Here is a 20,631-nt window from a genome sequence, read left to right as displayed (position 1 = left end):
ATATGCCATGAAATTGGTCAATAATAATCCTGATGACTATTCCCCTAGAAGTAGAAGTGGTGTGCTAAGCTTTAGTTTTACCTTACAACCTGCTTTTATTATCTTCATAACTGCACATTCCGTACATAATTTGCTATGAAAGCTCAGCTCATGCCCTCTCATTGGGGAAATATTTTTCCTACTTTCTTAGAAAAAATAAGCTATTTAATGCTGGAAAGCACTCTGTAGGAATGTGTGTTTATTGTCATCAGCCTTGTTTCACTGAAAGACATTTTAAAGAGACCTATGCTGAAATAAGTATGCGGACAGCCTTTATTAACTTCTATCTGAAATTTATAGATGCTTATCTATTATATGGATCATTTTGCCTCAGTACTCAGTACTGTTTTTCTGATCTAGGATTTCTAACTAGATTAGGTCATAGGTATGCAGCAAGCATATATCAAAAGCCCCAAATCACAATTCATTTTTGATGGTTTCCTACCCTGTATAGATTGTCCACCCTGTACAAGAGAGATGGATGGACACATTCATTGTGTATGCACTTTTATGTAGCATCTGTAGCACCATTATATGAGTGGAAATGTTTATTTGTACCAGTCAGCTCCCTCCAGCTATTACTAGCCAATACCAAAATGATAGTTGGGAATTGTGTACTACATGGGATGGCAGCTGTCAAAATGCAGCAGCTCTTTCTTTTTACTATATCATTGATATGTAACTTAAAGGTATAATCTTTGACTTGCTTACAACACTAACTCTAGAATAAATATAATATTTTTATTTATCTTTTGTTCTTATTAAACATTTTTATTTTTCAGTTTTTTCTATAATGGCAGGAATTTCTAGTGTTTTCTTCCCTAAACTAGCGTTCTAATTTCACCTTATATCGGATGAAAGGAGGAATGAAATGTCTTTGGCAGTTATAGCTTGTATTAAAAGAAGTAACCCTCATTCAAATTTTTAAGTATTTACACATCGGGGGATAATCAGGAATCATCCAATCCTTTAAATTTTTTAAATCTCCCCTCAAGTGAAAAACAACATACAATATATTCAACTACAATAATATTTAACAAAAATGAAATCAAAATTAAGAAACCGAGTTAAAGAAATTAGGTACAACCGATGATTTAGTATTATTGTACCATCTTTACCCTCAATAACTTAATCTTTTACTTTATGATTTTATTGGCCTCTCACATCTTCGTGAGGGCATTTTGGCCCACTCTTCAATACAACATTGGTTCTGTTCATTGAACTTTGAATGCATTTGTTTATACATAGCTCTCCTAAGCTCCGTTTCTTGCATGACCCAGTTTTGGCCAAGTTTTAGCTGTCACTCAGATGGCCTCATATTTGACTTTAGAATCTCTTAGTATAGAGAGGAGCTAATGGTCATCTCAATGACTGCAGTGTACCCAGGTCCTCCACTAACGTGCTTGATCGTATTTATAATGATACGCTTGTGCTTGGTTTTCACCAAGTGTGGTGCTATGCGTTATGACTAGACATCTTCATTTATGTCTGGTCTGTCTAAAAGCCATTGTTTTAGAAGTCTCATGATTTGTTCAGATGCAACTTTGTAACCCTAAGTCATGCTGCAATGTTTTTTTTTTTTTTTTTTTTTTTTTTTTTGAGAAAGAGGCTTTCTTCTGGCAACCCTTCCTAACATACTTGGTTACTTGTTTAGTCTTGTAACTGTTCTGTCATGAACTTTACACATATAACATACTAATTGAGGCCTATAGAGTCTGAGTTGTAGCTTTTGTTTTTTGTTTTTTTTTTGCAATTTCTCAAAGCAAGTCTGACCTTGTGGTGAATTTTCTGTGATGTTGGGAAGATTGGCCACTCTCCTAAATGTTTTCACTTGTGACCAATCTTTTTCACAGTATAAAGATGGACTTGGTCTCCCTATAGTACCTACAAGTCTTTCTCTAAAGACTCTAAGAGTATTGCTAATGTTCTTTCTCCTTGGCAATGTGTTCACACCTCAATGCTCCAGGCCAGCAAACTGCCAAAACTTCTGCTTTTATAGAGGTGGCCACACTTACTGATGATATTTTAGTCAAGTGCACCTAGCTGCTACTTACCATCTTAATTCCTACTGTTGTATTCCTAATTTCTAAGGGTGTATTTATTTTTCACACACTGCTTATGCATTTTGACCCCACACATAAAACCTTAGAATTAAAAGAGGGTGTATTTCCTTTTACACTATATATGTCATCATGGCAAGGTACACTAGTCCATGTAAGAAATAAAACTCTGGAATGTGCACAGAACTAAGTAATTTTCCTAGTGGTAAGCCACTATTTTCATTTTCTTCATTTATTGTATTTTTTTCCGTGCTTCAATGTATCTAGTATTCAGGTATGTCAAAGGTTGCAAATGGCAACTCTTTGTAAGCTCAGCTGAAAAAGTATGTTGGTATTAGCTGTTATTTAAATAATTTGCCAATCCTTTTCTTTGTTTTGACTGCTTCTACAAAATGTGCTATACAGTAAAAATGCAGCAAGATTGCCTTGCTTATTTAAAAGTGTTGATTATTAATAAAAGTAAACCTTTCACACTCCTAAATGACATGCAGTTATGACGACATACATCAGCAGATTTTATATTTAATAAAAAATGACAATATCTGGAAACATACTGTAAGTATATGCACATTGTACTAATCATTTTTACACATCTGTTTTTTACACTTTCCAAACCTACATACTGGTCAAACAAAGTGCCCACTACTATATATGAGGGTAGAGAGGCTTGGGAAGTAAAGGGGAATGTGATCAAGCTGGACATTTTACAGGAAATTTAGACTTTAGCTGTCTATAAAAAAAGATCCTCCATACCAGACCATATCATGATTGACACTGAAGTTACCATTTGCTTAATTATTCTCAGTTTAAAGTATCTGAGTGATGGATTTTTATTAATATATACATTTACAAGGGAAGACTTTGCTTGTGTCATTAAATGGCCTTATAACTGGTAACAATATTGGGTAAAAGTTACCCTACCAAAACATTGAGCATTCGTCAACTGTATATGAGATACAAAATGAGAATATCAAAATGGAATCGTATAGTAACAATTTCTCTTAAATTTTAATAAGGTTATCTATTAACATTCATATTATTTTTTTTTAACTAAACTGGTAAAATATGAAACTGCATTTGTATGATCTGCAACTTCCTTGTTTGCCTTTCTGTAAGGAAACAGAAAAAGTACTGTATCAGTTGCAGAGGTTTTTCAGATTTGGTACATACAATGATGCCTTCTTAAGTGCATGACTTGCTGTGGTCAATTCCTACACAGCCCGGTACTGCAGGTATTCGTTATATTTCTTTGCTTGAAAATGTGTGCTTGTATGCCCTGTGTTTTAGGTAAAACCAAAGTAACATTTCAAGGTTTCTTGCCATGGCATGCTACATGTGGGCCTGCTTTGTAGACCATAAATCAACACTGATACAATATCATTTTTAGTCTGTCTAGTAGTCACAAACACAGGTGCATGCACCGCAAGGAGCTTTATTCTGAGATTACAGGCATACCTCATGTGCACATTCTTTTCACACAGTCCAAAGCAGTGCTGTAACATTAATTTTTGCATTTCCTTTTTCCTGTAATTGTTACATAAATGTATATCTTTGGATTTTTTATGCTGTAATCAAAGATATAAAACTTGGAGATATAAAGAGAGCATGTACTAGAAATGATATAGTGCATACAGCTTTCATTACACTGAAGCAGTTCTAGCTAATTAAGAAGAAATTGCTGGAGTAGTTCAAGATTCAATACCCCAAGCTAATTTATTCCTTGGAATCTCCAGTCATCTGCATTTATCAGTACAAGAGCTGCAAACTGTTGATTTAAAAGGCACATTAGTACCTAAAATTAAAACAACATATTAAATGAAATATTTACTCTTGTGCATGTGTGTAGTCTTTCACAGACTTTCTCTTAATGATGGTAGGGAAAAAGATGGTCATTAACATTAAAACTCTTTTAGCATTACTGGAGTTTTTTTATATGATTGTAATGAGATGCAGTTTTAGAGTATTTTTATATATCCCCTTATGATTCTGTTATATCTGGGCTTTTATTTAATTATTTTGCTCAGTTTATAACAATATAAATTGGTATGATATTGGGGCTTAAAGTGTAACTATACATAATTTTCTTTTATATGGAGTAGTTAAAACTAAAGGTGTTTGGAGAAACTAATAATTTTACCTTTCTGAGTTACACTCAATCAAAGCCTCAGATTTCATGTGAGAAAAACGAGCCTATTACAGTAGGCCGCAATAGCATGCTTTCCTCTTCTACAGAGGGCCGATGTCACTGTAGCCCTTTGTGAAAGCTAGAGCACAGCAACACATGGCTCTGTTTTGTAATTCTGTGCTACATCGATGGGATTGGAGCAGCTCATAAGTAGAGATAGGATTGGGAGTAACATTTAAAAAAAAAAAATAACACACACAGACGCAGTTGCTATTTTGTGCAATTAGTAAATTAGATAAGGGCAGTTTGGAGCTTCTCATTTAATTTTATTCAATGAAACCGTGCTTGTCAGCCATTTTGTGCTATTAGTAGTGACTCGGATGAAGAGTAAAAATAAAAAAGAAATAAAAATTTAAAAACATATAAATTATTTCTACTTACACAAATTCTTTTCTCTTTGTTGCTAAAAAAAATTCTCCAGTTTTTCTCACATTTTGGCTGCTGACATAGTATCTTTATTTAAAATATCATTGAGCTAAAATACTGACTGGTGACTGAAGTAGGTCTCTAGAGACCAACAACTAGTGCACCCCCAACTCACACTAAACTTCCTGGATCCAGAATTCACCTAACTATGGATAGTAGCACAGTATGTTTTTCTAAAGTTGCATAAGTCAGATTCCTCCCAGCCAACTTTTTTCCCTTGTGGACTCGTACCCGGGTACCTCTGCTTTTTGAAACACTCATAACTAGTCTCTGAGAGCACAGGTTCTGAACCCCATTCTATATATCAGGAAATGGAGACAAGTAGTTTGTGTGAATCACAGTGAATGACAACTGTTGAGGTAGAGAAGCTATGAGATGATACACAACATTTACTAAATGTAGATCCTTTGGGTACAAAGGAAGATAATATTCATATTGGCACAGCTATTTGATGTCTTGGTTCTGCTGCTGGTGTAAAAAAAAAAAAAAAACAGTAGACAAGCAAAACTAAATGTGGTTCTAGATAAGACAATGGAACTGGATTAGAATGAGGATAAAGAACAGAGTACTGTGTGGCAACACTCATCTAAAAAAAAAAAAAAGTTAGAAACTTGGTTTCTCATTAAATTTGCACGTCTCCTCCCTTTTAATGTGCATATACCCTTGACTCTGAGAGTCGCAGGGCTTTAGTTCATCCTGGAGTCCTCTGTATCGGCATTTTTATGCTCTCACACACTACTTTGCAGCTCTTAAAGTGCAACTATAAGTAAAATAAAAAGGGACAGGTGATGGTCACCAACATTCTTTTAATGTGCATTGAACTGCACATGCGCAGCTCAGTACATGTCAGGCCAAAATTTAGTAGTGCCCGGTTTACATACGAGATAGCGACTGTAGGTTTGTTCTTAAGTTGAATGTGTATGCAAGTCTGAACAGGTACATTATTTTAATAAATGCAATTAGGACAGATGTTTGTCTCAACATATTAGGCAGGGTGGTGTCAGTTACTGTATAAAATCCTCACTGTGAGTTAATCACAAAAAAAGCAAAAAAAAAAATCTTTGTGGAGCCTAGACTTTTATTAACTTCTATAGCAAGCTCTATTTGGATATTAAAAAAAAAACTACAGAGTTTGTCTTGGTCATTAAAGAGTTAAAAGAGCTTGCAGAACAAGAAAGATTTCTTCTGCAAGTCATGCAAACTGCCCCCCAAAGCCTCCATCCTGCACACACATGAGCAGGGAAGCCCCGTTCGTTTCTAGGGGTCGTCCCGATGTTGGATGACCTGAATCCAGGCACTAAGATGGCCGAAGATCCTGAACACAGTAAAAGACTGGAGTTAGGCAGGTAAGTAACCTCTGAGCCTTTTACTCAGAAACATGGTCTTTGTCACATACTGTATATTCTAAAATGCAAACCCATTTCTTGTTTGTTGAGAAGGCATAATATATGCATATTTATGCATAAAAAAACTGACATAAAAAAAAATATTTCATGTTAACATTTGCTGTGTAGGTATTTTTCTTTTACCATTATACCTGTTCCTAATAAGAATATAAAAAAAAGTGTGCAGCATAACGTTTTGTTGATTTTTTCACCTGTAGTTCACATTGGGCTCTATTTATAAAATGGGGAATCTAAAATTCCCTCAAATATTCCCTGGTGGGATTCATTTACTGCCATTGAACCACATGGACCTGGACGATTCCAGTGAGGGAATCCATAGTCCATAGTGTTTAGCATTTATTTAGATAAATTTCAATTTTTTTAATATAGAAGGAAACATTTTGTCCTTTAAATAAGCAAGCGGAAAACCCTTTGTTTCCATTTTGCAGCACTGGTCAGCAGCACAGCTGGTCTTTGGGCTATTTTTTTTATTTATGCTTGATAGTTTCTTCCGCCTTCTGTCTTCGTGTCATTTGAATTGTGGTGTATAAACCCTTGATGCTCTTAATGCCATCCGTATGTCACACTTAAATCTTTGCAAATCTGCAAAAATGAGAATCAAGATGAGAGTTTGTGAGCTTAGAACGATGAGCTGAGCTCTGAGCGGCTTCAAAAGATAAAGATTTGTCAGTTGGATCCCTAATACTGGTAAACCACTAACATTGCATACAGCACTTTTTTTCCATTGATCCTATTATGTATAGCTATTGTGAATCATTTTAGCAAGAAATGAAAGTCCTACTTATAAATAAAAGCATATCAGCAACATCTGTGTCACTGCCCAAAGCACTCTCCTTATGCAGCACAATCAGCAGAGCTTTTCTTAGATTTGTGCTCAGGGGCACATAGTTGACTGCAGTCACTTAGAGATCCTCTCTAATGCTTATCTATACCAATTCTTTGTCTTCTATACCACTAATAGCAGGTTAATGTTAGTCACTGGGTCTCTTAAATCAGAAGCTTAAAAAAAGAAAAAAAAAAAAAAAAGAAAAAAACTAACTATATGTGAAGTGCTTTACTTTATTTTCAGTTGTAAAATTTGTTTACCCATGACCTAGTTATAGACTGGGCTGTCGAAAGAATCCCACTGGCTGTTTGGCATTTTTGTGGGAATTTTTCTGAAATTCCTTTTGTAGACAATTACAAATTCTACGTATGCCTGGCAAGGATACAGCAATGTGGCTAGGGGGTAGCACTCTGGCCTTTGCAGCGCTAGGTCCTGGGTTTGAATCCCAGCCAGGACTCCATCTGCATGGAGTTTGCAGTTTCTCCCTGTGTCTGCGTGGGTTTCCTCCGGGTACTCCGGTTTCCTCCCACATCCCAAAACATGCAGTTAGGTTAATTGTCTTCCCCCTAAATTGACCTTAGACTATATTAATGACATACGACTATAGTAGGGACATTAGATTGTGAGCTCCTTTGAGGGACAGTTAGTGACATGACTATGGACTTTGTACAGCTCTGCGTAATATGATGGCGCTTTATAAATACTGTCTAATAATAATAAAAGGATTTTATTACATGTGGTCCCAGTCTGTGACTTGCATTCTAAACATTGTTAAATCTGATGATGTCATGTAGCACTTAATCGTGTTAGGTGTATTTCCTATTGCTTATACCTCTGTACAGCCAAGAGTGCAACACACAAACAATGCACAGGTTATTTAGTTTAGTTTTGAATGTACACACCCTGGCCACTAGTACACCTTGCTAGGTATATTTTGGTCCACCTTTGTAGCTGTAATTCTTTGTGGCTTAGATTCAGCAAGGTGTACAAAGCATTCCTTAAGAATTTGGTCTATATTGACATGTAGGCATCATGCAGATATTGCAGATTTGTCTGTTGCATATACATTTTCAAATCTTCCTTTCCACCACATACCAAAGGTGCTCTTTTGGATTGAGATCTGGTGACTGTGGAGTTTTGTGACACGGTGAGGTATCCTGCTAGAAGTAGCCATCAGAAAATGGGTGCACTGCAGTCATAAAGGAATGGACATGGTCAGCAACAATAGTAAGGTAGATACTTAGAGGCCCAAAGTATGCTAGGAAAATATCCTCCACTATTACACCACTAGCCTGGACCATTGATACAAGGCAATGAGAGCCCTTGATGCCTTAAGCCCCTACGACATGGTTTTGAATGGTGCTGGCACTGGATTAAAGCGATATGACTCCTTTATGGACTGAATAAGGTTTAGCATTAAGATATGTTTTATGTTACGATTAGATTTTTTTTTCTTTACATTCAGAAAAGATCCAGGATTTAAAAGGCCAACAATTACGTCAAATCTGATTTTGTTTTTAGTTTTGTTTTGGGGATTTAATAGTCCATATTTATTCTGCTAATCATTTCTCTTCTAATAAAAGGCCTGTTGTTTGTATTTCTTCCATTATTTGTAAGCTAAAAAATATATACAATACACCACTGTCCTCCCTTATTTGTGATGTGTTTTGTTTCCCATGGTCTCAGGTATCTGTTGGTACAGCAACCAGAATTAGGTTTCTAGAAGCTCTTCATAAAGTTTTTTTTTACCAGGTCTGGATGCCAGAAGTAAACTAGAAACCTCAGTCTGTAACTATATCTTTGGAAGTGGTTTACAGCTGCTGCCTGGAGCCTAATCTAAGAAACAGATGGGGTTGCAGATAAAATATGCCTGCTAAGAAGCCTGGAAGATTTCGCTAGGAACTTTAATTTTCAGTACACTATTGCACTGAATTTCTCTGGCATCAGGTCAAAATAGCATGCTTGTATTTGATCATTTAAGCACTTTTCATTTAACTGTAAGTTCTGTAGTCTATGCATACAGGCAGACATTGTAAATTACTACCCTGTTTCCCCGATGATAAGACACTGTCTTATTTTTTTTTGAAGGCCAAAATATGCTCTAGGGCTTATTTTCAGGGGGATGCCTTATTTACCCATGAAGAAGACTACAGCCATTCATGTCCACTTCTGATCAATCTGTGCCAATCATTGTCCCCTTCTGATCACTCATGTGCAATTCAAATTCCCTTTCTGATCATCTTGTGTCATTCAAACTCTCCTTCTGATCACTCTGTCATTCAAATTCCTCTTCTGATCACGCTGTGCTTTTTTTCTATTGCACGGCAGTTAGGACAGGGGAACAGCAGGTGGCGCTGTGCCGGCTTCTTTCGCTTTGCTTTACAAGACAGGAGAAAACACGATGCTGGCAGAGGAGAGGAGAGACGCTGCTGCAGCCAGACACACGCAGGATCCGGGTATCGGGTGAGTATGTTTTAATTATTTTTTTTGGGTGGCTTATTTGCGGGGGGGGGGCTTATTTTTCATTTTAACATGAAAAGGGGGGGCTGTCTTATTTGATGGCCCTGCCTTATCATCGGGGAAACACGGTACTAAATCCTGAAGTAACTTAGGTTATAGTAACAAGAAAATTTCTTGTTGGCCATTAAAATCAACAGAATCGGTTACATTTTCAATTTTAAATTCAAGAAAAACATTATTGCTTTTGTTTCTTTGCTCACTAGTAGCCGATACCTTTTACCTTCTGTTCCAGTACTGCAGCTTCTCTAGGCCATTCAATTCCTCTGGGAGTATCAAAAGGTCCCTAATGCATGTTGGTGTGAATTAAAAAAAAAAAAAAAACATATTTATTGCAGAAATGTTTTTGTAAAAATGGGCTTGCTTTAGGGGCTCATGTAGACAGATATTTGAAATATATCAGTGGTTGCAACAAGCAGGTCAATAATTAATTTTATCCACTTTTCTCTCTCTTCTTTTCTATTTTTTGCCTTGCTTATGATTTGTCTAGCTGCCCACTGTTTGGGAATGGACAGGAGATGCAGTAGCAGATCGGGCAGAGCTTAGTTTACCAGTATGGTTGTCAAATTATACATGTATTTGGTTAAAAATTAGACATAACCATAATCATTGATAAAACAATACGGATTTGTGTGTGCATTGTACACAAGTTTATTTTCTAATGTATTATACTTATTAGTTTGTAGGTATTCATAGCTCACCCTAAACATTCGCACCCTGTATATTTCAAAACCTGGAACAGTGGTTTCCAACCCTTTGGTTGTCACAGACAGGTCTGAACCTGCAATGGGAGAGTGGGTAGGTTGTGTCTCTGGAGAGGCCCCGGGCCTGCTGTCCATACCCAGTGCACCCGTCGGAGTGGCCAAAATTTTCACCAGGAGGTGGACGCCCAAAATTTTCTCGCTGACCACTGGTTGGTGACCGATTACCTGGAAAACTGATGAAAAGAAAGACTCACTTGCTCAAATGTGAAAACTGCAAGGTTGATTTGCTTGAAAGGAGAAGGGTACATAAGGAACTTCATAATAAAACAGCAGCGATGATAGATTCTTGGCTCTTTGAAACAGAATCTATAATGTAAAATTCTCTCCATTTAGTACTTTACCGGAATGTTTGTGTGTCGAATTTTAGGCAAACTTATGTGGTTATAGTTCTGTCTAGATCAGAATCATGCATGGCAATCTGCCTTTTATTTATTTATATTTATTTGTCAATCATAGTTCAGGGTACACCATGCTAGTTTGTAAAGCTTAAAGTGGGCCTTGGTACAAAAAGTGAGGATATGGAACATTATTTTTTTCACTGCAAACTTTATAATATGCCAAAGGTATACCCTGAAAATATACCCTTTGCCTTAATTTGTTCTGAAAAAGAGAAACCTCATAACCTAAGGCCCTGCTGCCTCTGTCTGCTAGTCTCTGAAGATGGTGGAGTACGATTTGTTGATGTCATTACCATGCTGCTTTGGTTTCCTTGCCAGAAAAAAATTATCTCCCTGCTTTTGCTTAATTTGTTTGGTAGATATATGCTTTCTAAACCTCTGGTTGAATATTCCCTCAATATTCCCTCAGTTGAGGGAAGAAGAGAGCACAGGAGGTGGTGGAACAATCAAGTTTTGCACTTCATTAGGCAGTATATCTGATCCTTACTGCAGCATTGCAAGAAAAAAATGATATAGCATTTGTAACCAGAAGTGAAGATTGTGGGGAGATTCCCTCGTGGTTACAGAAAATACTTGTAAATTAACTTTTATTCACAACAAAATAACTGTAACACTACTTATGAAAAGCTTACTTTGTCTGCTGTTATAGAGCTTGAGGCTACCAAAATCATTTGGGTAAACGGCAGTTAGCCCAGTTTCTTAGGTATTCTATTTATTGCACAGATGGACACTGGTAATAAAATCTGATGTCTACCTAGAAAAATAATCTACATCTGTAAGAAAAACGTCCCCTCTGCATGGTGCATGGCAGTTATTTGGGGGTCATCTTTTGTCATAGGATAAATGGTGTTGCCTGTATGATTAGCAGTTTAATACATATAGATATAATTTAAATGTTAAGAATTGATGGGTTGTTTTGAATTGATATTTTTAAAACCTATTTAACTTTGTCATCTCTATAGCAAAATGACTGAATTCTATGGGTCTTACTGATCCCAGCTCATATGCTTGCATGCAATAGGCGTGTGTTTCAAGAAGTATCCAAAAAGTATTGAACTCCACAGATACTGATCTGTACATGTATATGTGTTTTTCATATCTGTATTGTCCTAAGAAGTGGCAACTATGGGACTTTGGTGTCATGTTCTATATGGGCTATTCCTTGACCCTAGTGATTGGCTAGAATTACAGAATCCTCAGACCATTCAGATATTTTTTCTTTATCTTTTTTTTGTCTCTCACTAAGCAGCTTATATTTTGTTCCCCTCTCCACTTTCTGTTTATTGTGTTTGAAGTTAACTTTGCAGAGTGAAATGTGGTAACGGACATTATTGATCTTCTGTGACTGTCAGTATTTAAGTCATAGGGTCAGAATGGCATCAAGGCAACTAGCAATATTGGAAGTTGGATATATGTCATGATATACTCCATGTTTCCCCTAGTAAGGGTTTATATAATACCTTTTTAAATAAAGTAACGGATGGATTTTAAATTTTATTATCTTAATAGTGAATATTCTCTGACTGCAGCCGGAAAGTGTTTGGGACATTGGATGGTAATCAAAGATAGTAGAGAATTGTCCCAATATGGATCAGACCTTGATCCCTGCATACTAGTTTGCTTATTTTGGATTGTAACCCCCATGGGTAATACTGAAGAGTTGAATGTCTAATGCAATCTGACTTTATTTTTTGCTTGAGATGACAAAGCGCTACCAGTTGTCCTTATGAATGGGAAACTTGTAGTGCAGCTGTACAGCATATAATGCAAGGGTACCTACTGCTACCTCATGTAATCCCTGACCTGCAGCATGTGCTTAGGAAATAGCACATTTTCTAAATTCCTCTTTTGTGTTCTCTGGCTCAGAAAATGTACATTTGTCTGTGTAACAGTGTCTAGCTTTCAGACAGCACATTATCTTGTGGCTTGAAAAAAAAATAGCAGCGAGGAAGCCTAAGGTCACTTGTAAAAAACATCTATTCTGGTCATTTGTAAATTCATGGAGATTAAAGCAGACTGGGGGTAGTCGTCAGGTACTATAGAATGGGAAGAACTCTTTTTCTTGGGTTAGTTCGTCCACAATATTGTAAGTTTGTTGGCATCTTGTATCTTTATAATTTGTGAAAATGTAGTACATTTAAGTAAAATGATTTTAATATAATCTTTAAAAGTGTTTCAAGAATAAAAACTAACAGAAATAATTAAACCCATACTGTGACCCTTTGATGATTTGTATGTTTTTTAACTGCTCAGTACTCCCAATACATCCAATCAGAATTTACTTTTGTATCACTTTGGAATTGTCATGACTTCATTGGTTTGTATAGGTTGGTGCCTAATTTCCCTGACTATATGTGGCAGATACTGGTCCACACAGGTCAATAACAACAAATTTTGTTATGCTGTTGACTTACCTTGATGCTTTTGAATACATATTTTTATGTGGGAACAATACAGTATATATTCATAATTACAGTTAAGTTTGTTTTTTCTGTTTAGTAATTGTACATATTATTTCCATTTCAGCTGCTGCAGTTGAAGAACCAGAGGTTATTCCTGATCCTGCCAAGCAGACTGATCGTGTGGTGAAAATAGCTGGCATTAGCGCTGGGATATTAGTATTCATCTTACTACTCCTAGTTGTTGTTTTAATTGTCAAAAAAAGGTAAGGACACAAAATAAAATTGCCTATTTGCCATAACTGTTGGTCATACCTAGATAACTGGGAAGCCATTGTGAATAGCAGGTTTTACTGGTTTGTGTTTATGTTCATATTTGAGTAGTAAACTTTTTATATGGAAGTTGTGTGTTTTGTGAACCTTTGCAGGTTTGAAATGTATGATTTTTTTTGCTTATAATGTAAATGAAACGTGTTTATGGTTCCTTAGGTTTGGAGTTGCCTTACAGTTTGATATGATAGTTGTATGTGTACAGAGCTTGACCTGTATGCATGGATCACACATCCTTTTAAGAAAAAATAAAGCAGAAAATGAAACCTGTGTTACCGGAGTATTAGCAGTAACCAGATAAATGTGTCTTCTAATTTTCAATTTGGGTACAGCAGTGCAGCATTGTGTCCCGTTTCTGTCTATTTGAATAAATGGAAATTCTGATCCTAATTAAACCCTTTTTGGTATTTTTAAAAAGCATTGAATTTGATATTTAGCATACATGAGTTTATGCTAATTCTTCATGGTGCATGTGATTCGCCACCAATGAATGCTTGGCAAAAATCACTTTTACTGCTGTTTGAATATGCCATATTGGGTTTTTTTTGCGCACCTGGTTCCGGAAACAGACATATTTTTCAAGATAAACTTAAAGTGTAGAACATACACTTATAAATATTATCATTCATTGGGAATAGTACCACAGTGCACATGTAGGGTATCTAGCAATGCCCCTGACCTCAGTATGTGCTTGTGTGTTATGATTCATTAAGGACCTCTTTCAAGTGAATGGCCTGCTTAACACGCGCAAAAAGTAAAATAAGCCCATAGTTTTAATCTCATCTAACCATTTCAATTTATTTACATAGCTGTCTATAATGGGTGTAGTATGTTAACAATATACGATTTTATCTGTTTGCAGGGTGTCTTTAGCATTAATAATATAGTCTATACTATTCCTTTCACTGAAATGGGTATCCTACACTCTCATATTTGAGTTTGCTTGCTCAGTTATCATTTTAAAGATTTATGGCTAGCCTATGTTGTAATTGTTAAGCTTCATTTCAAGTTGAATGGTTGTTTGAGACACATTGTAGGATGAGATATGTGAACATCTTTTATAAGAAAGGCTCTGCTGTGCTACACATTGGTTAAGTGGAGGGATTTTTTGGTTCCTTTAGATCCCTCTGACAAGCTTTTATTTGGTATTCTACACACACTTCCACCACACTGATGATAGCTGAAATGAATGGTTTTATATTAGGTTTCGATTCACTAATTTTTTATGGGATGTACGATTGGCTATTGGGACAAAAGGAATGATTTGCATGATGCCACCTGCTATCCTAAAATAAGAAATAATATTCCTCTTTTAAGGATGTGATAGAATGAGGCATTGATAACTTCTGTTATAGGAAAACTCTGCTGTGCTACATACAATACCAGCAATATGAAAGAACAAGCATATCAAAAAGGCAGAAGTTAAAAATTGTTCTTGCTTGAGTGCATAATATTTACTTTTTAAATGTAGGTTTTCAATCCTAAGTATAGAGACTTGTTAGGAAAGACCTAAAAAATGGCTGTTCCTGCGGTGTTGCAATGATCACTTTAACAATACTTAAGGTAGCATTACAGGTGGGGTTTCCTTAGCATATACCTTACAGTAAGGAAAGACCTAATTGTATCCACTTGTTCCCAAGGTTTATATTACTGCTAAGCTGATATGGGCTCCAATTGTTTTGCCATACAGGTTCATGTTAATAGCAACTAGTCCTCATTATATTGCTAATTGAGGTATCTCCTTACTAAGCTGCTAATATTAAAAGTTCCACTGAATTCCATGGTTACTTGGGCCATTCATTGTAAGCAAGGTAATTGCTATCTCTAGACCTTTACCACTCTCTGCTCACTGTTAACTAGTCTGTTCTTAAGGGCAAAGTCACAAACAGATTTTTAGGTCTAAAGAAACTTCTGAGCCTTGCACAAGTTGCCTAATTCATAGAATTTTAAACTAAATTCTGCTTTCTGTCCTCTATTTCATAAAGTCTGCCCAGGGTTAGACCTGCCATGAGAAACATTAGAAACATAAGTGTTGCCTAAGTAGTATATTATAATCTACATTACATTATTTGAGAAAGTTTTCTTTCAAATTGAACCTTTCACTAACCTCCATCACTTAAACTGAACCTATGATATGAAAATGCATAAGCAGAGGCTGAATTCAGTATACCCAGATCTAGAGTACCCATCTGAAGTTACATGACCATCTTTACTTAAGTATAGTAAAGGACCAGTAGGTGTAAAATCGTGTGGCTGGCAGCTCCTGGGCACACAGCAGACTGTCATGTGCCAGTTAGCTGCACTGATCGGGCTGCGGCCGTGGTACGATTCTTCAAAGAACCACTGCACAGCCCAAAGTGACATGTCAATTGAATGGGAGAGATTGGGACTGTGGTTGAGCCTGTGGCAGAATGCTGCAGTTCACTGCAGGTCTGAAACTACCCTCAAGGAGTCTTGTAATTTACCAAATAGTCCAGCATAGATAAGGAGAAATTAACTGGATTTTGCTGCTGTAGAAGTAGGTTGACAGCTTTAATACACTGAGAGGTGACTTTTACATTTCCCTGAGGAAACAATCAAGTCGGATTTTTATTTTGCCTTAAGCACCTTCAAAATTTTTCAAAATATAGCCTAATGTTTATTCTCCTCTGTTTTAGAAATTATATAATTAAAGTAAAATAACTCCAGCCCTTTTGTATGGCTGATAAATGTATGAGAAATATATGGTAAGGCAGATAAATGTATCAGTTTGACTAGTCACTGTGCCAACATACACACCTTTGTTAATTATACTACTTCTGCAAATAACAGATTCAAGCAGCAAGTAGCAATTATATGGGGTATGTCGCCAATAATGACATTTCTTAGACTTTTTTCAATTCCAGTATTCACATTATATTTCTTTAGGGCAGTTTAACATTTCAAAGATGAAGATGATAACATTTTGTCACACATAGCAGTCCTATTCTTACTGATAAGGAAAGGGTAAACTGCAGTCTACTCTAAGTGATTACTGCCCATAAAAGCTAAATGTATTCCACATAAGTACTTGCTGTTTATTTTTAATGGTGATTACATTATTATGCATGCATACCTATGCAAGATGTGCCACATTTCTCTTCCCCCACAATTATACTGTACTTGATTATTTTTATCTCTTCCCTGTACTGTTGTCCCCATGTCAAAGTTTTAGCATCTTGAGTATTTGTTTCCCATTTTCTCTTTTGCTTGAGAAAAAATAAAAATTAAACAGCACCACCTAATGGCCCTCTGAGGTAGCACACCAGTTGCTTACCATTACAGATGTGTGTTATTCTTTGCATGGGCAGTTTACTCTGCTTGAAAACTAAGATTGTTCTGTCTTTTGGTATGTTATTATTATGTAAAACCTCACTGTAGTAATATATGTTAACTGTAAAAAATGTATTAGTACATGTCCTATATATAACAATACTGATTTGTGTTGTGTATAAACATAAAGTAATGTTACTGTGGAAATGTTGTAGTCATACTGTAATGTTTTCTGATTGGACTGATTAATTATTGCCTTTTTACAATTACTTCCTGGAGATATGTTACATGGCGAAGGAACTTCTGCATTAGAAGCCTTAGGTATGCTCCAAATGTTGTCTGCAAGCCAGCTACTCATGTGCTTTTATGTATTTTAAGTTTTATACAGTGCTTTCTGTTTGCTAATGTGGTTGATAACCATTCACTCACAAAATGCTTTATGATGGAATCACATTAAAGCATCAGTCCATCCTAAACTGATAATAACTTTGGGTGCATGGCAGCAATATGAACTGCTCACTGACCTATTTTAGAACTATATTCTATAACATAGGACTGAAGAAATCTCTATACCTCAATTCCAAACTCCCCCATTGCTCCAGAAATTATAAAGGGGTTGTGATCCCCCATGTTAAAGACACTTTTAAAGACACTGAGTGAGTCCGCCTATCAGTATCCACACATAACCGTTTAAAACCTAAGTTTTGGTAGCACTGACCTGTTAAAGTAATTATGTCCACACACAGGGAAGGTGAACATCTGTCTGAGCAAAGTTCATGAGAACTCAGAAATAAATTCTGTCCTTGAACCTTAACTCATTTTGCTGCTTAACTAATATTGACCTAAAGGCCTATAGGTATGCTTTAAAGGGACACTATAACAAGATAAGGGAAAAATGTGTTCTGTTCCTTATTTACATTGACCCTTTCTTTGTTTTAACTAGTTTTTATTTACATAGAATTAGTTTTCTACATATCCTTTTGACACAAGCTGATCCAGCCTGATACCAAAATCCCAGTTTATGACAACTGAACAAAGGTAGCTAGTCACCTGATTTGCATGATTCAAGTTAATCTTCAGCAAATATACGGTGTGTGAATATATATTTCTATATATAATAAAAAAAAATATATATATATATGTACACACACATACATATATACATACACACACACACACACCTTTTTGCCTTCAGAACTGGCGTAATTTCTTGTGGCATAGATTCAACAGGATGCTGGAAACATTCCTCTGGGAATTTGATCAATATCGACATGATAGAATCACACAGTTGCTGCAGATTTGTCAGCTGAACATCCATATTGTGAATCTCCCATTGCACTACATTGAAAAGTTGCTCAATAGTATTGGAATTTGGTTGCTGTGGAAGTCCTATGAGAGCAGTGAACTCATTGTAATGTTCAAGAAACCAATTTGACATGATTTAGGCTTTGTGATATGGCACATTATCCTGCTGGAAGTTGCCATTAGAAGATGGGTACATTGTGGTCATAACAGACTGGGCATGGCCAGTAACAACTTTAGGGGATCTGGGCATTTAATGTTTAACCGGTTCTAAGGAGGATATTGTGGCAAGACAATTTCCCTTACACCACCAGCAATAAAGCGTTGATGCTTGGCACGATGGATCCATACTTTCATGTTCTTTATACCAAATCTGACCATACTATCTGAATGTCACAGCAGAAGATTTATCAGACCAAGGAATGTTTTTCCAAGATTCTCTTGTCCGTTTTTTTTTTCTGATGATATGCAAATTGTTTCCTCACGTACCTATTCTTAGCGGTGTAGTGTAGCCTTTCTGCTTCAAGGTGCAAAGTGTTGCATTCGGACATGCATTTCTGTATACCTTTCTTGTAACAAGTGGCTATTTCAATTACTGTTCATTTTCTATCACCTCAAACCAATCAGGCTCTTTCACCTTTGTACCTTGGCATCAACAACTTATTTTTGCCCAGAGAACTGCCCCATACTGCATATTTTGCCTTTTTCGGACCATTTTCTGTAAACCCTGGTTGTGTGTGAAAATCCTCAGACTAGCCTAACTGGCATGAACAACCATGCCAAATTTTTAAGTGCCTTAAATCAACTTTTTTCCCCATTGATTCCTCTGTTTGAACTTCAGCAGGCCACCTTGTCAAGGTGTAGGCAAGCGAGTATATAGAAACAGTTGATTGACTTATGCCCTACCCAACTATGCTGTTATGTCTATGACCATCTTAGTTATTGTTGTAAAATAATTTTGGTTTATTAAGTAAATATTGGTTTATATACTGCTAGGATAAAGACAGTCTTGTCACTCTTGGATCCTAAAAAGCAATAATATGACTTGAGAAAAAGAGGCAGTAGCCAAGTTTAGTTAGGTTACTAAACATATTTTCTTCACAAAACTGAAGATCGGGCAGGTGGTTATTGCAGAAGAGGACAGGACATCTTGTCTGCCTGATTGCGCCAGTGAATGTGAAAAGGCCGAGCTTTGCATGCGCAGCATGAGCTTTTTGGTTCCCAGCTTACCTTGCATGTGCCAGGAAAAGTTACAACCAATCAAGATGGCCAAAAATCATTCATAGGAAAAAGAAGAAAGAAAGATGACATTAGTTATGTTTTAAAGTGAAGATATACCTGTGAGTGTTACATATACACATTACTTAGAATGCACTCACTTTATATATTTGATGCTAGGATCCTTTTAGCAAGGACTGTCATTTAGCAAACCTTCGTCACCTTTACAGTAATTTAACATCTCCCAAATTGCTTTTAAAACTTTATCATTCTACAGTACCATTCACATATGGACAAGTCCTTAAATGTGTTTCCTAATTTACCACCATTAAAAATTCATGTTTTTGTCTAGTATTGTTCTTGTGTTACAGAAAATACGCACTGGTCTCAGAAAAGCATGTAATTAAATTCCTGCTTGACACTGGAGAAGTTCATTTAGGTTGCTAATTGGTCATTAGTCTCAAATGAAGTGTTTTTGTGTACACTGAATGAAAAAAGCCAAGTGCAGTGGCTGTAATACCCTTACTTAGCAAGTCAGACATCACATTAATTAGTTGATTTCAAGTTGTCATTGGTAACATGAGGAACAAATAGGACTAGCCAGTTTGTTTTTCCACGCATATGAGGCACTGTGTATATACCAATGAAATGCCACTATTTTCTGAAACAAGTCCACATTTAGTTAGCTTTTTCTGCTATTTGTAATTGTATCACCAAACTTTCTATGGTGTTTTTGAACTGTTTCATCTGTACATGTTCATTTAAAGATGTTTCGTAATACATTATGCTTAACAAGTTAAATGTCATAATATACTGTTATCCAGTGACTTTTACTGTAAAATGTAATTATTCTCAATTCAAATGTATGTTCATCCAAATTTAGGTAAGGGTTAGCACCTCTGTCAGCTTGTGCAGGACATTTTTGCAGAAACTCTCAGGGTATCTCTCCAACAGCAGCCTAGAAAGAAATAAGTGATATCCCTAGAAAAGTTAGTAGGAGGCTAGAGTCCCAGCCAGACTTTCCCTTACTTTATAACATGTATGGGTTTTAGGTCAGCTCTGTCTGGTGTGGTCAGTGGGAGAACCATGGTCAGTGTTGGCTGGTGACCGATCAATATATATAAATTAAAAGGAGAAAAAAATGGTCACCATTACTCAAAAATCCTTGCAGTATATTTCAACCATACAGCTTTAGTCGTTTTCAAGAATTTCCAGTCTTTTGCATCCCATATTTCTTACCTATAACTAAGTCAATGTCTTTGATTCATTAAACCTTTAGCATAGTAATTTTTATGATAAAACCAATTGCTTCATTCTTTCCAGAATTTTTTTTAAAAGTAATACAAATAGAATTTAAAAAGCACGTTCCTCAAATTTTTTAACCTTGTTCAAACTATGCCACATCCCTTAATATGAATTTGCAAACAAACATTTTTTTTACATAACAGGGTCAATAACCTTGGGACTTCA

At 36.1% G+C, this 20,631-nt stretch overlaps 1 protein-coding gene across 1 annotated transcript in view; it reads left to right on the top strand.

The window, feature by feature from the left end:
* Positions 1-20,631, top strand: part of PTPRK (protein tyrosine phosphatase receptor type K) — a 229,580-nt gene that overhangs the window by 163,224 nt on the left and 45,725 nt on the right. Inside the window, exons 14-15 of the mRNA XM_072410218.1 lie at positions 13,148-13,286; positions 16,921-16,962. Of these exons, the coding sequence (XP_072266319.1) occupies positions 13,148-13,286; positions 16,921-16,962 (181 nt within the window). The remainder of the gene's footprint in view (positions 1-13,147; positions 13,287-16,920; positions 16,963-20,631) is intronic.

Source organism: Pyxicephalus adspersus, chromosome 4, assembly GCF_032062135.1.
Source record: "Pyxicephalus adspersus chromosome 4, UCB_Pads_2.0, whole genome shotgun sequence".
In the NCBI taxonomy this organism is placed as follows: domain Eukaryota; kingdom Metazoa; phylum Chordata; class Amphibia; order Anura; family Pyxicephalidae; genus Pyxicephalus; species Pyxicephalus adspersus.
The sequence above is the reverse complement of the archived record's forward strand: the minus strand, read 5'-3'. Positions and strand labels throughout refer to the sequence as shown.